Source organism: Jaculus jaculus, chromosome 19, assembly GCF_020740685.1.
Source record: "Jaculus jaculus isolate mJacJac1 chromosome 19, mJacJac1.mat.Y.cur, whole genome shotgun sequence".
Taxonomy (NCBI): Eukaryota; Metazoa; Chordata; class Mammalia; order Rodentia; family Dipodidae; genus Jaculus; species Jaculus jaculus.
Window position 1 is genome coordinate 2,825,080 of NC_059120.1, and position 15,491 is coordinate 2,840,570.

At 40.6% G+C, this 15,491-nt stretch overlaps 1 protein-coding gene across 1 annotated transcript in view; it reads right to left on the reverse strand.

The window, feature by feature from the left end:
• Negr1 (neuronal growth regulator 1) overlaps positions 1–15,491 on the reverse strand; it is a 763,865-nt gene that overhangs the window by 178,484 nt on the left and 569,890 nt on the right. The window contains exon 5 of the mRNA XM_045138599.1: positions 13,065–13,185. Within this exon, the coding sequence (XP_044994534.1) occupies positions 13,065–13,185 (121 nt within the window). The remainder of the gene's footprint in view (positions 1–13,064; positions 13,186–15,491) is intronic.

A 15,491-nucleotide genomic window follows, 5' to 3' on the forward strand; every position in this document is an offset into this window, starting at 1 on the left:
TTCTAGTATGCATGGCCTTATTGTCAAGACAGACAAATAAAAGAGCTCTTGAATTGATATCACTCTTCTTTTGGAAGCAGATGTATTCCAAGATGGCACTGGATAATAATATTTTTACAGGGCATACATTGACTTAGGTGATAGAATAAAAGATGTCTAGCTGTATCCTTATTTTCCAAAGGAAGAGAATTCCTACACCCCTAGGAGTCCAGTATGCAAGGTGTCCTGTTCTTTTTCAGTGTGTCAATAGCACGTAGGGCTTACTTGGAAATTCCTGGTCATATGTTTTTGCTATATGTTTACCACAAGGAATGTTGTTATAGATCATCTATGCCTGCATATCTCTGGCCCCTGTATAAAGCTTTCTCCAGATCAAAGGCTATGCTGTCCCCCTTCTGCCTATTTCCTGATCAATCTGTGACCAGCTTTTGTCATTTTCCAGCATTTACATTGAGCTCCTAAGAGACACAGTCCCACCCACTAAATGGTTCTAAATTAGAGCAGTCCTGTATTTTCTAATGCCTGACAGAGATAACACATGGAAAGCATGAAAAATGACTAGAGAGACTTGCATTTATGACTCACAAAATAATCACAGACCTCAATCCTAACCTCCATCAGGCCATCTAGGATTCCTGGAAGAGAGGCGGGCATCACCAGAGAAAGCCTGGCCGCATAACTGCCAGCACCAGTCGATAAGATTGCAACAATAAATGGAAAAGTGGGGCAGCTGTACTGAGCCTTGTTCTGTTTTTATTGAAATCAAGCCTTACTCCACATCCTGGAACTATTGTTCACAATCATTCTTTCCAGGTCAGGAATAAAAATAAACGTTACCATCTCCAAGTTGTTACTGTGTTTCCAATCTTTTCAGTGTGAGCAGGAATGCTTTATGCATGTGATTATGCTAACTGTACACAATACATTTATGGTGGAAGTAATCTAATACTAACTATAATTTTTCAGCATTTGTAAACGAAAAATGTGTGGTGTTGAGATTGGAAACCTGAATTTCATTCAGTAAACTATTATGTGCTTTCTGGACCTGTGAAGATGGCTTAGTTTGCAAAGCGTTTTCTTCACAAGCATGATGTGTGAGGTGGGTCATGGAGTACATGGCGGAAGAGCAGCTTATAGCAATGAACACTGGCAACGGGAGGCCGGAGGATCCTTGAGCTCGCTGGTCTAACTAACTGATGAGCCTCTGGTTCAGTGAAGGTAAAATAGAAAGTATAGAGATTGAGGAAGAAGTGGCCCATATGCACACACACACAGACAAAAGTTACACATTCTCAAACATAAACATGAATGAGTGTCCACCGTGAAGACCCTAACACTTGGGGTTATTAGTCCCATTCTATATATGGGAAACCAAACATTTAGAATAGTCACCTACCAAATGATAATTAGCAGAACCAGTATTCAAATATAGATCTTTGATGACTGGTATTATCCCATAATAGCTGTGAGTATTCAAGTCATCAAGTGGAAACCTGAGTGTTGTACATAAGTTTGAGAAATAAGTCAAAAATCGTACATGCTTCAAGGAAATTTTTTATTTATTTATTTGTTTTTTTCTTCAAGGAAATTTTTTAAGCCAGGTAATAATATCAGTGGAGCTAAACAGCCAACTGGCTTGTGGCTCCCATGAAAAACAAGCCACTATGAATCCTGGTAGTGGTTTAATGGGAGGGAAAGTCAACTCAAAGAGCAGGCTTCAATTCAGCTGGCCATCTGAATGTTGCTCTTGGCCCAGAGTCTTGTGTTGGAGGTTCTGGGCTAAACAGACACTGGGTGAACTGTCATGCTCAGTTGCCATCAGCCTCCATAGAGTCAGTGTCTCAGGCCACTCACAGCCCAAGTGAGAGAGGGAGATGGAGTCTTCTCTCCTTGGACAGGTCCCAGCACACAAAGTCAGCACATCATTTACTGTTGAATTTCTCCTCTGGGTTCACAATATACTTGGAGAGAGAAAAAAATTTTGTCATAGAGTTTGTGAAGAATGTGGTCAGGAAGATCAGAAAGTCAAGCCTAGCCATCTAACAAAAATGCCACATATTAAAGTGACTCAAACATGACTCCCAAATTCAAATTTTGCTGATACTGTGGAGTATCATGTTCTTTCTGACTTGGAAAACATAAACAACATCAAATCTTTCTCTTTCTGACATTATTTCCATTGCCATATTTTCATGACATATCTTTGTGATTTTTTTTGAATAATACTCATCTTCCACATTACTATGTAACTGTCTTGTAGAAATTTTTCTGAATATTTTTGTTATTTATTGTATTCTAAGCATACAGTCTAATAGTGTTGGCCACTTCTTAGCCAGGCACACTGTAATTGTTTCATGCTTGACTGCCTGGATTATGCTATTACATTTTTATAATTTTGCATATTTATCTGTAAAGAGAAACAAATGAAGCCAACAGTGAAGTGTTAATGTGAGAATGTTTTTAAATATGTAATGTGTAATATCTATGCACATATATCTCAAATTCAGTAGGCACGAGATGATGGTACATGATATCATTGTTCAATGATAGGGTCTATTTCTTAGACAGAACAGATGCATCTCCTCTCAGATGGCAGCCAATATTAAATATTGAACATACAGGAAATTATTTTTAAAGGGACGATGTAGAAGAGTGACTGCAAAGATCTGGGCATCATGAATTCAAGATGTGCCAAACTCAGTATCAATTACATGCACATATAATCAGCCTCATCTAGGCTTTTCACAGATCTGCAGGGTAGGTAACAACCACATAAAAGTCAAACGGGGAAGGGGTAAGAGCTACTGGAAACCAGAGAGAAATGAACAGAGCAAATGAATGTGCTGCTATAGCAACCTATTACTTTATCACATTGCTTGATACTTAAGGCTGAAAAGCAAGATGATACCATTTATTCGAAGGAACAAACTGGAAAAATATCATGCATCACTGTCTTCCCCCAAGGGGTATCTATCTTTAGCTGCACATTTGAATAAATTAATGTTATTATAATACATTAGGATTCTTTAATGATTTTAGAGTTTATTAAGCTATTTAAAATGTATGTCTTGTTTACTTTATCAATTTTAATGAAATTAATAATTTTAGATAAGAGACTTCTGGGCTGCTTTACTTTTGATAGTTTGATTTGCCCTGGAAAAAATTTTTCAAAGATATATTGAATAAACAATTATAGGTACCATCTACCTTCCTGATATGGTGAGTTCAGGTACCCTAAAAACCTGGCCTCTGACTCTCTCCCCTCTGCTGAATTGCTATTTTAATATCAAGGTGGCCAAGATTTTAATGTCCCTTTTCATTTTATCATATAGCATAATCGTTTTGCAGAGAAGGCAAACACAAAACAGAAATGTATGATAAATACCAACTTCTCTTCTTTGTCCATGTCATGTTTAGTGGCCCCCAGTCTAAGGCAAGTGGAGCTTAGTCAGAGAGATGGGCACACTGTGAAGATGAGGACTAGAGCTTAGTAAGGAAGGCTTGAGTAATAGGGAAGGTGAGAATGGGGAGAGTATCTGAAATTTCAGCCAGAGAAAGGTGCTATGAAGCTTTCTTGGAGAAAGAAACTTCCGCACTGAGACTCGGGCTGTATGGTGGGACTGGACGACCACGGGCAGCAGCCATGGGTGGGGCATGTGCATGGGCGGCTTAGCGACAAAGGTACACCGACACATGCAAATACCCAAGAGAGAAAGAGGACTGAAGTCTTTCACCATGGCTCAGCTTGGAAGAGGTAGAATGGCCATAGCCATAGCCAAAGGGGTAAACTGAGGTCAATCATGGTGGTCTCCATATCCTGTATCTCACAAAATTATCCTTTTGTTCCCTAACCTGGGTTACAAGTTCAAATATAATACAAGACAATGCTGGAAGTGCCTGGATCATCTATAGAGAAACTTAGTTCCTTTTCAGATTTCCAAATGAATTTACAGATAAAAGCTGGATAGATATTTGTAGAATGAAGTCAATCTTAAATTTTATAAGAGAATTGTTTTCCTTACTTTTTTTTCTTCCTTTGAGATGGGGTCTGTCTATGCAGCTCAGGCCATCCTGGAACTCCTAGATCAAGTGACTTTCCTATCTCAGCCTCCTGAGTAGCCAGGAGTACCAGAGTGCTACTGTGCTCAGCTCAGGGAAAACAATGAAGGCCGTGAAGTAAGCTCTGGAGGAGTACCTTCTAGGTGTGGGGAGCAGGAAGGGAGGCTCTGACTCTATCCTGTACTTACCTCCACAGGTCCTTTCATTTGATGAGGTATTTTACTACTTAGCAATAATCTGAAAGCAATAGGTAAGATTAAATGCATTAAGACTAACTGGGTAGGTTAAAAGAAGTTGTACGTCATTAAAATTGACACTGAACATTCCTAAGCTGTGTTTACTTTGTATCTCCTATTTTAAGATAGAGTTCAAAGTACCCCAGAGTGTTGTAATTTGAGAAGAAAACAACAGAATATTGTCTTATCTAGCTTTTCATCTCATCTTTTTTATTAAGTAGAAACTTTGTATAGATATATCATGTGTTGGTACCATCATTTCCCTCCTCCCTGACCCTCTCCACTGAGGGTCCTCCTCAGTGGGATAGCTGGTAGTCTCCATGGGACTGTGGGTTATGAGTTGTGAGAGCAGTAGTCACTCATTATATATATATGAGGTGAATGCCTTTGCGTATACAATCTTTTTTTTTACATTTTATCTGTTGTAGAGCATTTGATGTATGTAATATGCTACTTCAAAAATGTACACAAGAGTAACAAACAAAGAAGAATGCATACATTGCATCTTGCTTCTCCAAACTATATTTGTGGGTGTGTTTCAAAACTTGTTGCTGTCCTCTGCTTGCCTGACTGCCCATGAATAAGCACAAGACAATGTGGTTGGCTTTTGTTTTAGAGGAATATTGCAGTTAACACATGTCTTCTACCTCTGACCTCAGGGAGAGCAAGAAGATGATGAGTACACTAACAAAGGTATGTGGGGAAGAATAACAGAAGGCAGAAATCGCTCGTAGAATGTCTTTCCAAAGGTTCTAGATAGAGTGAAATAGCAAATTGTGCCATTTACATTTCTTTCAATGTTTATGTGGTTTTTTAAAAATCTCTAATGTAGTAGTCCAATCATGAAGAGTTGATTCTAGGTAGATGAAATACACAATGCACACATTTGCAAAACCACCATGTATGAAAACAATACTGCATTATACAAATGTAATGCATTCAAAAATTAATTTTTGGTGTTTTGAGTCAAGGTCTCACTCTAGGCAAGGTGATGTGGAACTCACTCTTTAGTCCAGGATGGTCTTGAACTTCTTGTGATCCTCCTATCTCAGCCTCCCGAGTGCTGGAATTAAAGGCATATGGTACCACATCCAGCAGTGCATTTAAGCTTTGACATAAAAAATAAATAAACAATAAATGGCATAAAAAAAACCAAGGAGAGAAAAAAAAAAAACAACAAGGAGGAGTATCACTGGGGACATATACAAAGAAATATTTTAATTCCTTTCTTCCTCAGTCTTGGAAAGTATACAAAGTAGGACCACCTTCCTTCCTACTACTACAACAGAATGCCTACTCAGATGAGACTTGTCTTCTTAGAAAACTGAGCAATGACAAACCACAGTGGGAACAAGAGGAGGAATTGTCGGTATACTATTATTCTGTCTGAAGGGCATCTTACTTCTGTAAAGCCAAAGAATGGCAAATGTCCACTATCTGCAGTGGAACCTCACATCAGACTGAGTGTAAGACAAAACACATATGCCTGTGTTGTGAGCAAGGAGTCTCTACATGAATGCTCCACTTGGTGGCTTTCTGTGTTTTCCCTCCTTTCAACAATATTTCTATAAAATTATAAGTAATAATTATATGCATTTATAGGGTACAGTTTAATGTTTTATATATTTATGTGTGTGGAATTAAGTAATTAACATTCCCATCACCTAAAAGCTTAGGGCAGTTGAACTGATCATAAAATATCAGAAAGCATGACCTTAGAGCCTTTGGCTTGAATTTCAGGAACTCTTGAAAATGATGGGGGAATTAAGCCATGTAAGTATACAACAAAATGACTACATGTCACAAAATGGTAATGCTGACTTCACAAAATGATAGATACTCACTCCTGGTTTCAATGCATCTATTGAAATGAGAGTGCATTCCAATGAATGTTTGAGCCCTACTCCCAAGTGAAACTTTTGTATCAAATAGTACAGTAACCTAATTCCATGTCATTAAAAATATACTATTTGCTCCATATTTTAGCTATCCTGAATTTGTCCTTTAATTACTTTTTTTTTTTGTAATTCACCCTTCATTCTCAAGAAAAACAGTTATATTTTGGGCACTTTATATCATTGAACTCAAAGTCTGAGTTCCCTATAATATATGCTTGGGACATCCTACCAGCTATGTTAACAAGAGGATACTGTTGAAAAATAAATATTATATTTCAATAAATAAGTATATAAATGTAGTGTTACTCTCATGATGGTTGCCTAAATGGTACAATACTCTAAGATAATATTTCTAGTATCAAAAGCAACTAAATTTTCCAATCCATAAGACAGTGTATGGAAGCCATCTTTTATTTTTTTTTAATTTTTTTTTTTATTTGTTTGAGAGCGACAGACACAGAGAGAAAGACAGATACAGGGAGAGAGAGAGAATGGGCGCGCCAGGGCTTCCAGCCTCTGCAAACGAACTCCAGACTCGTGCGCCCCCTTGTGCATCTGGCTATCGTGGGACCTGGGGAACTGAGCCTTGAACTGGGGTCCTTAGGCTTCACAGGCAAGCTCTCAACTGCTAAGCCATCTCTCCAGCCCGGAAGCATCTTTTAAATGGTATCTGATGACCTCACCTCTTGATCTCCATGCTCCTGAGCATTACCAACCTCAGGGAATACGGTCACTTGTGCAGCTAATAAGAGACTGTTGGAATTATGGAGCATGAACTCTTACAGTAGATCAGAAAGCATGCAGCCTCCTTCGTCTCGCTCTCTCGGAGCTCTGGTTCTGCAGGAAGCCTGCTGCCCTCTCATGAAAGCATTCCAGGAGTCCTATGGAGCCATCCACATGGCAATTAACTAAGACCATCTGCCAATACCTAACACCATCACTGGCCTGCTGGGCATGTGAGTGAGCCATTTTGAAAGCCCACCCTCCAGCCCCAATTTAGTCTTCACATGCCAGCTGAAAGGTAGATCTTGCTTGTCACTTTGGTGGTCCCACTAAGCCATGGCTACCACATGTACATACTTCTAGATCCCTGGCCTCAGAAGGTATTGGATATAAGTGCATAGTGCATGTGGCTTTAAGGTATTACATTTGCTGTTGATGTTGGTTACTAATAGATTTCTGATATGCCAATAAATAGAAGGCAAAGAGCATGGGGTGAGAGGCTGGAAAATCATGTGTGTGGTGTGACATAGTGTAATATGTGTGTGTGTGGTGTGGTACATGTGTGTGGTGTGTCTGCAGTGTGTGGTGTGTGCAAGTATGGTGTGGTACATGTGTGTGGTGTGGTTCATGTGTGTGGTGTGTGTGATGTGTGGTGAATCTACAGTGTGGTGTGGTGGGTCTGCAGTGTGTGGTGTGGTACATGTGTGGTGTGATGTAGTGTGATGTGTGTGTACACATGTGTGAGCACAGGTGCAGATGTGCATATGAAAATGTCAGAGGACAGCTTTGGGTCAGTCATCACCTTCAACCTCATTTGAGGCAAGGTTTCAAATTGTTTAGTGCTCCATGTACTGGGTTAGCTGGACAATGTGCTCCTTTTGTCTCCAATCCTGCCTTAGTATGAATGAGTGGGGTGACAACCAAAATGCACCATGGCTTCTGGCTTGTTTACTTATTTATCAATTTATTTCTGTTTTCCAAGGTAGGGTCTTACTCTAGCCTAGGTTAACCTAGAATTCACTATGCAGTCCCAAGGTGGCCTGGAAGTCATAGCATTCCCCCTACATCTGCCTCCCAAGTGCTAGCATTGAAGGCATATGCCACCATGCCTGGCAGCTTCTGGCTTTTATGTGGGGTCTGGGGATTCATATTCATGTATCGACACTTGTGTGGCAAGTTACCTACTGGGCCACCTTAAGAGACTCCTATCCCATGACTTGGACTGACAAATCTAAAAAGTATCCTGATAGCTATTTAGCACAGACCACTCTTGGGTCAGTTATTTTAAGTCTCCTGTTTCAATTATGTCATCAGCAACTTGAAGATAGTAAATTTTTCTGAGGGTAAAATTACTGTAGAATAAATGAGATGAAAGAATTTCCAGGCATATCTGGAAAGTAACATTTCCTCAGCTTGTATATGTTTCTTTTTCCTCTTTAAATTTAGCTTAATTTTACACCTCCATTTTTGAACTTTCAAGCTGATTATTTGCAACCCACAGAAAATGGACTTTCCAGGTTGGTGAAGAGTTGCAGGAACAGAGAGAGGGGCAAAGTGTGTGTGTGTGTGTGTGTGTGTGTGTGTGTGATCAGAATGAACATCTGGCTTTGAAGATCTTGATTTAAGAGAGTTGGGTATATATGAACATTTCTTTAAATACAACTGGAGAGATTGTGGAAAGTATTTCTGATTATTTACACAAGGCCTACATATGCAAAATCATAAGGAAACAGAACATCTCCTGCACTTACAAAATCCCATGTGTCATTCTTACAGTGTCTGACAGACAACTTATGGCCAAGTTCTTGGATTGGAGAAGACCATTCACAAGCAGGATGCATTTTTCCCTGCTCATGTCCCCCCTCCTCCACTGAGTACAGCAGGAAGTTATAAGTGAGTATTTACATAGGCAATCTCTTCTTAGGGAGTCAATAGTCAGTCTGAAATGATTGTACCCTTGGCAGTTGTGAGTGACATTTCAAATTGTTTTTGATACAGTCTGTAGAGTTGTGACCCACACTGGGTGGTGAATGGCGGTACACCTGTGGACTGCCTGAAGGTGTGTGTGTCTTCCCAAACTTAAATCCCAGCTCTGCCACTAATTGTAACCACTTGTGGAAATTAATTTAAACCATGCTTTACTTTGTTTTCTCAAAGAAAAAGGCAAGATAATAAGAGCATCTACCAAAGCTTTCCTGTGAGAATAGCATGGGTTACTTTTTGTTAGAAACTGAGAATACTACTTGTCAAACGGTGATTTATAACTTTTCATTTTGATGAGGTGCACATTTTCATAGCTGGGCCCTTCACTTTCAATAAATGAAGTATAACAGGAGGCATCTGTAACCAGAACCTCCCCCCCCCTTATGCTGTAAATCTAACTTGCTTTACTTTACCATAGTTTTAAAAGGAAATTATTCTAGCAATGTTTGGGATTTTTTTGTATTTCTTCCACTGCTACTCCAACCAGGGAGAAATGTATGATTCCCTCCAAAGTGCACATGTACCTGCTTTGCACAAATGTGTGTGATTTTCACAGCTGTTAGTTATTCTGCAGGTGTTGTCAGCATTTTCTGGAGGACACTGATGGGGGACAATCAGTCCTCCTTTTCCCTGTGAGAAACTGGCTTGGAAAGTCTCTGAAAGTCTAATGAAAGCTTTAGTGCATGCCATGAATATGGGCACCAATTAGCCGTAGGTTACACTTTCTGCACTGAGTAGTGCTGTAGTACTTTTGGGCATAGGTGACAAAAGTATCAGGGGGGGAGAGAGGTAAAATAGTCTCAATGTCAAACAGCATTTTGTGAAGAAGTAACGATATGATGGGCTCTTACAAGGGTGTCCATAATGAGAGAAAATTGGGTGCTTCATTCACCCACATCTACCCAGGAAGTGCTATGTTCATTGTTACTATTTCTTGCATGCAGAGGTAAACTTTAATCTGAACATGACTTCTGAAAGTGTGAGAAGTACTCCTGAATGATAGATCGCATAAGAAATCATACACAAAGATCCTGACCTGGATTATCAGAATCTTAGAAATGAGATATTGATCTCTGTACAAATTTAAAGTGTGGGATGGGAGGAACAATAGACCAGTTCATCTAACTCTCAGGATTTGGAAAACAGTCTTTCTGAAAACCACAGAGGCAAACATAGAATCCATCAAAAGCATGAGTTAACTAGTAACGGATTAAAAATTGAAACACAGGCTTGATAGATAGCTTATCATTTAAAGCTCTTCCCTGCAAAGCCAAAGGAGCCAGGTTCTATTCCCCAGGACCCACATAAGCCAGATGCACAAGGTGGTGCATGCGTCTGGAGTTTGTTTACAGTGGCTGAAGGCACTGGTGCTCCAATTCATTCTATCTCTCTCTCTCTCTCTCTCTCTCGCTCTTGCTCTCTCGCTCTTTCTCTGTTTGCCTGTTCTATCTCCTCTCAAATAAAATAAAATAAACTGAAAAAGAAATAAGGTTTAAGAAATAAAATACCGCAAAATAAAAGAGGGTACATATAAGAGAAATGCAAACATTTAGAAAAATCATGATATGATAATATAAGATAGTCAAGAAGATGGACTTTGTTATTAAGTGAAATTGTTAATAAGGGAGACTGTACTGCCAATCTCCTTTCAATTCTAGTCTCAGAAACAAACTATCTGCTGATATCATGTCCATTCTCAAACACTGGAAATATGAAAGTTCTGGTGTTATTTCACCAGCTGTTTTGCTCAAAAGTTAGCTGAAATTAGTTGAAATATTGATTCATAAAGGAAGGGAGGAGGGTACTTAATAGGTTGGTATTATATATAAGTAAGTAGAAGAATAGATTAATGGGGGTGAAAAGGCCCAAAGTGAGGTCAGGGGAAGAGATTGAGTAAAGGAAAGGTGGAGGGAGGGCTAATCAAAATCGAAGAGGATGCAAGTAAATCATATGGAATCCTCTGGTTTCGGACAATGGAAAACTCAGGAGCCATAGATTGCTAGAAAATTTTCAGTCCCAGGGTTAGGATACCTCCAGTGATTTGTTGGCCTGGGAGGTCCCTGATGCCCCCAAAACATTTTAGGACATTGCTGAGGCCCTTGGTTTCACACCAGGAATAGATGGTAAGACCCTATTGCTGAAGACTCCACATACATGGGCCACAAGGCCACTGAGAAATCCTGCTGGAACTGAGCTGATATCCTCCTCCATGTAGACCAGCTGACAGAAAGCTGTAGTTCAATGGGAGAAAGAGATACCACCAGTGAAGATACTCAACAGTGGACACTGCATGCCTTATAATTGGCCAGCCAGGCCAAATGAGCCAATAGGTGCAATAGTGGGAGGTCTGTCATGGTGGAAACCAACTGCCCTCCAATTGGACTGGAGGCTCACTCCATGGGGGGGAACACATCCCTGATACTGAAAACTTAAAACAGGGGTAGTCATGAGCCCTAGGGGTGTAACATCTGCTGATGTCTGGAAAAATGTATATACTATGCTTATCAAACTGCCCAATAAGCACTTCTCTTAATATTTATACCTTTATATTAATGCTACTCTCACTTTGGGTAGAGAATCTTCTCTTTTCAGATGGCAGTGACCTTGGGACGACTCAGAAGGTATCATAGTGCTGGAAAGAAGTGGCTGGAGTACTGACTAACATCTTGATCATACCTTCCAAGGTTCAGAGTCTAATGCAGAAGAAGTTGAGGAAAGAATATAAGAGCCGAAGGAAGGGTAGGACTCCTTAAAATGTGCTCCCTCCAGACATAAAATGGCCTGGATATTCATGACCTCATAGTGCCTGACACTACCTATACAAGACCATCATAAGAGGAGGAAAAGATCATGACATCAAAATAAAAGAGAGACTGATTGAGATGGGGAGGGGATATGATGAAGAATGGAATTTCTAAGGGGAAAGTTAGGGGGAGGGAGAGTATTACCATGGGATATTTTTTAAAATCATGGAAAATGTTAATAAAAATTGAGAAAAATGCTCTCTCTCTCTCTCTCTCTCTCTCTCTCTCTCTCTCTCTCACACACACACACACACACACACACACACACACACACAAACACACACACTCTAGTAGTTCAGATTACCAATATTCATCTTATTTATTTATCTTTTTACTTTTTGGATTTTTTAAGGTAGGATTTTTCTCTACCCCATGCTGACCTGGAATTCACTCTATGTCGTCTCAGGGTAGTCTCAAACTCAGTGACCCTTCTCCCTCTCCTCTCAAGTGCTGGGATTAAAGGAGTCCACACCCCACTCCAGCTGGCTATTTATCTTTTTAACTTAAAGATTTCACCTTCACAAGGTTTATCATAACATTTTCTTGAATATCTTCTGGTGTAGTTCTGAAACCAAATGTACATTTTATAGATAATATCCTCTTCTCTGTGTCCCATCCTCCAGTTAACCCACAGGGGACCCATCTTCCTTGCATGGGTTGGTTAAGACCACTGAAGAAGTCTGAATGAGCCTAATGATGGAAAGTAAAGAGGAAATTGCCTGTTTATTTCTTCCCTTGTTTCAGTTTCTCTTGCCAAGACTTCTGGAGCATCTCAAAGCACAGTCATACCAAAATGCAGTGAGAGGAGCCCTAAAATCCCTTGGTTTAGTCCTGCAACCATGAAGTTTATCCCTTCTCCAGAGCTCTTAGTGAAAGAGCACCTAAACCTCAGTGTGCTATTATGAAAAGCAAAAATAATGTCACCTTTCTTATGGGAGGGTAAGGCGGGTACAAGGGTTCAGGCTTATTAAGGAAGCGGGTGGATGCAGCAGGCCTTACTGCTGTTGAACAACTCTTAGGGAAGCTGTGTCCCGGCACTTTAGAGGAAGGCTGCCTGGCTAGTAAACAGGGCTGCTAAGAGGAGCCTTTGCCAGCTTGTTCAGAAGAGAGAGAAAGAAATGAAAGGTATCAGGAGGAGGGATTTGCAGGAATTTCTGAGATTACAGAAACCAATATGGACATTTCTTCCGCAGGCTGTTAGCTCCTCATGCCTCCCACGTGGGCTAGTCAGTCTGCCTGCCTATAAGGAGGCTGCTGAGAATCATTCAAGCCAGTTAAAGAAATTGCTTTAGGTAGGTATTGGAACACAAACACATTAGTTCAAAGTGCTGAAAACACAGTCATGATCACAAAATCCTTACTTCTTCTCTCCTCTGTACCATTCGAAAGCCGGAGGCGGTACACCTGCACCCTCACATCTGATCAGTCCACTGCGTCCAGGGGTCACTGTGCCAGATTTAATTTCCTGAATTGTAGGCGCAACTGAAAAACAAACAAAAAAGAAATACTTGGTGTGTAAAGGAAATTAATCTTGAGTAGAAACACTATATATATATATATATATATATATATATATATATGCTTAATTTTATTCCTTCTCATTCAAAGCAATCACATGCCTAATAGGCAAATGCATCAGGTTTCTAGTACTTTCAGTTTCTTTTTTCAAGTAGACAATAGATAGATGTGCTCAGAGAGTAGAGAATAAATGCAATATCTATTGGCCTCACTTCCTAGTGGAAAATAGTATGGGGAGGGCTCCTTCATCTGCAGTGCATGAGGTCTCACCCCAGTGGCCTCTCTCTCTATTGAGAGGGCACTGAGCTTAAATCGCCACTCAGGCGCACAGTGTACTGTAAAGTCAGCCATGGAGACACTCTTGGGGTTTTAATTGTTCTAAATCCTTACTTATTTCTAAGCAGAAGGGGGGGGTGCTTTTTGCAGAATTCTGCTTTGTGTTTAAATTACTTATGCTTCAGCAACTGAATTTCTTTATGTTTTGTTTTCCTACATGAATGCTATTGTCTCCGCTTTGAAAGACTCAATGCCAACTTTAGGTCCCACTACCTCACTCTCTTCACTATGACTCAAGCTAGGACAAGATTTCTATTTTCTCTGTACTTTCCTTTTAACCATATACTTTTGCCCTGTGTTGTCATTACTTGTGGATTTGCAAGCTTCCTTATCCATGGGAAGGGTGCTTGGGAAGTTTGTGAGCCTCCAGGGAGCCTTGCTGGAAGAAGCGTATCACTGGGCGAGGGCTGTAGCAGGAGCCCAGCCCCTGTTGGCATTCTCCATTTCTCTACTGCCTTCCTGCTGATGGCCTGATACCCGGTGCTGGCTGCCTGCTCCTGCCATGCTTTCCCAACCTCAGTGGTCAGTTCCCCTCAAAACTAGAAACTGGAATAAACCCTTTCCTTCAACACGCTGCTTCTGGGCTAGCATTTGTCTCAGCAGTGGAAAAGTAACTGATGAAGGGGTCAGCACAGGACTCCTCTGGCCACATGCTGAGATCAGACCATGCTGCCCCATCCTTTTATCCACCTGGTGGGTATTGGACATTCAGTATGTGTCAGGCGCACCAAAATCTAATCCCTAACATGACCAAGCTTATGTTCTTGATACGGAGGGCCATGAAGAGACAGAGCAGGCACAGTAACTATAGTAACTAAGTTGTTCCCGTGTGATGTCAGATGGCGATGGCAGGGCTGTGGTTAGAACAGGGGTGGAACACCTGTGTAGAATGCTGCTGGGCCCTGGGTTCGATCCCTAGCCCTGTAAATACACCAGAGGGAGAAAAGAGTAGCAACTTTAGAAATGTGGAGAACAAAACAAAATCATTCCAGCAGATAGTAAGAAGACATACCGAGGAATGGAATGCCATTTCATACACATGGATTTGTTTCTTCCATGATGCATGATGCACGGAAGATGATATGTGGAGGAAGGGCGCTAGTGTTGAAGAAAACCTTCCTGGAAAAGTGAGTGGCTTGTACTGAGGCCCAGAGGCCAGAACACTTACCGTTTGCAGGTGAAACACCTACATCAGTGTGGCCAAAGCAAAGAGGAAGAAGGGCAGGCAGTAGGGGTGAGGGCCACATAGCAGCCCAGGGTGGAGGCCACATAGGACCCTGAGGCGCTGTCAGGATCTAACTGTAATCCTGACTGAAATGGGGGAGGGGGCACTGGAGATGCAGGATGTGATTTGGCTTGTGCTTTATACGGGTCATGGCCAGCTCTGTACAGACCTGTGTGAGGCCAGGATGGAAGATGAAAATCTGGGTCAGGAGAGGACTGTTGCAGTAGAATACTTGAAGTGAGGTGCACCCAGGAAAGTGGTTAAAAGGCATGGATTTGGGCTCTGTTACAAGTAGGAGCCACTAATATTTTCTGATGGAAGGAATGCATGATTTGAAATAAAAATGGTGGCAAGGATGACTACATTTGCCAAAGTTTCTGGAAGGTTTGTGAGCATATCAAAGCAGAAGGATATTGAGGGCAGTTTTAGGACTTGGATGTGTGCATCTTTTCACAAGTATTTAACACAACACATATTTTAAACAACACAATTAGAGAGCATTATTAAACTAGAAACTTGAAGATGTAAGTACTAGAAAGTTCAGAAATATGACCTAAGTGAGTATGTAGTGAGCATATATTTGAGGACAAATAAAAGCATGTGTCTTGACATTTGTGTTCTCTAATATGCAGCAATATAAAATTGCATGTACTCCTAGAGCATTAATGTGCTTTTGAAACAGCCTGTATTAATTCATCAATTTCTGTTG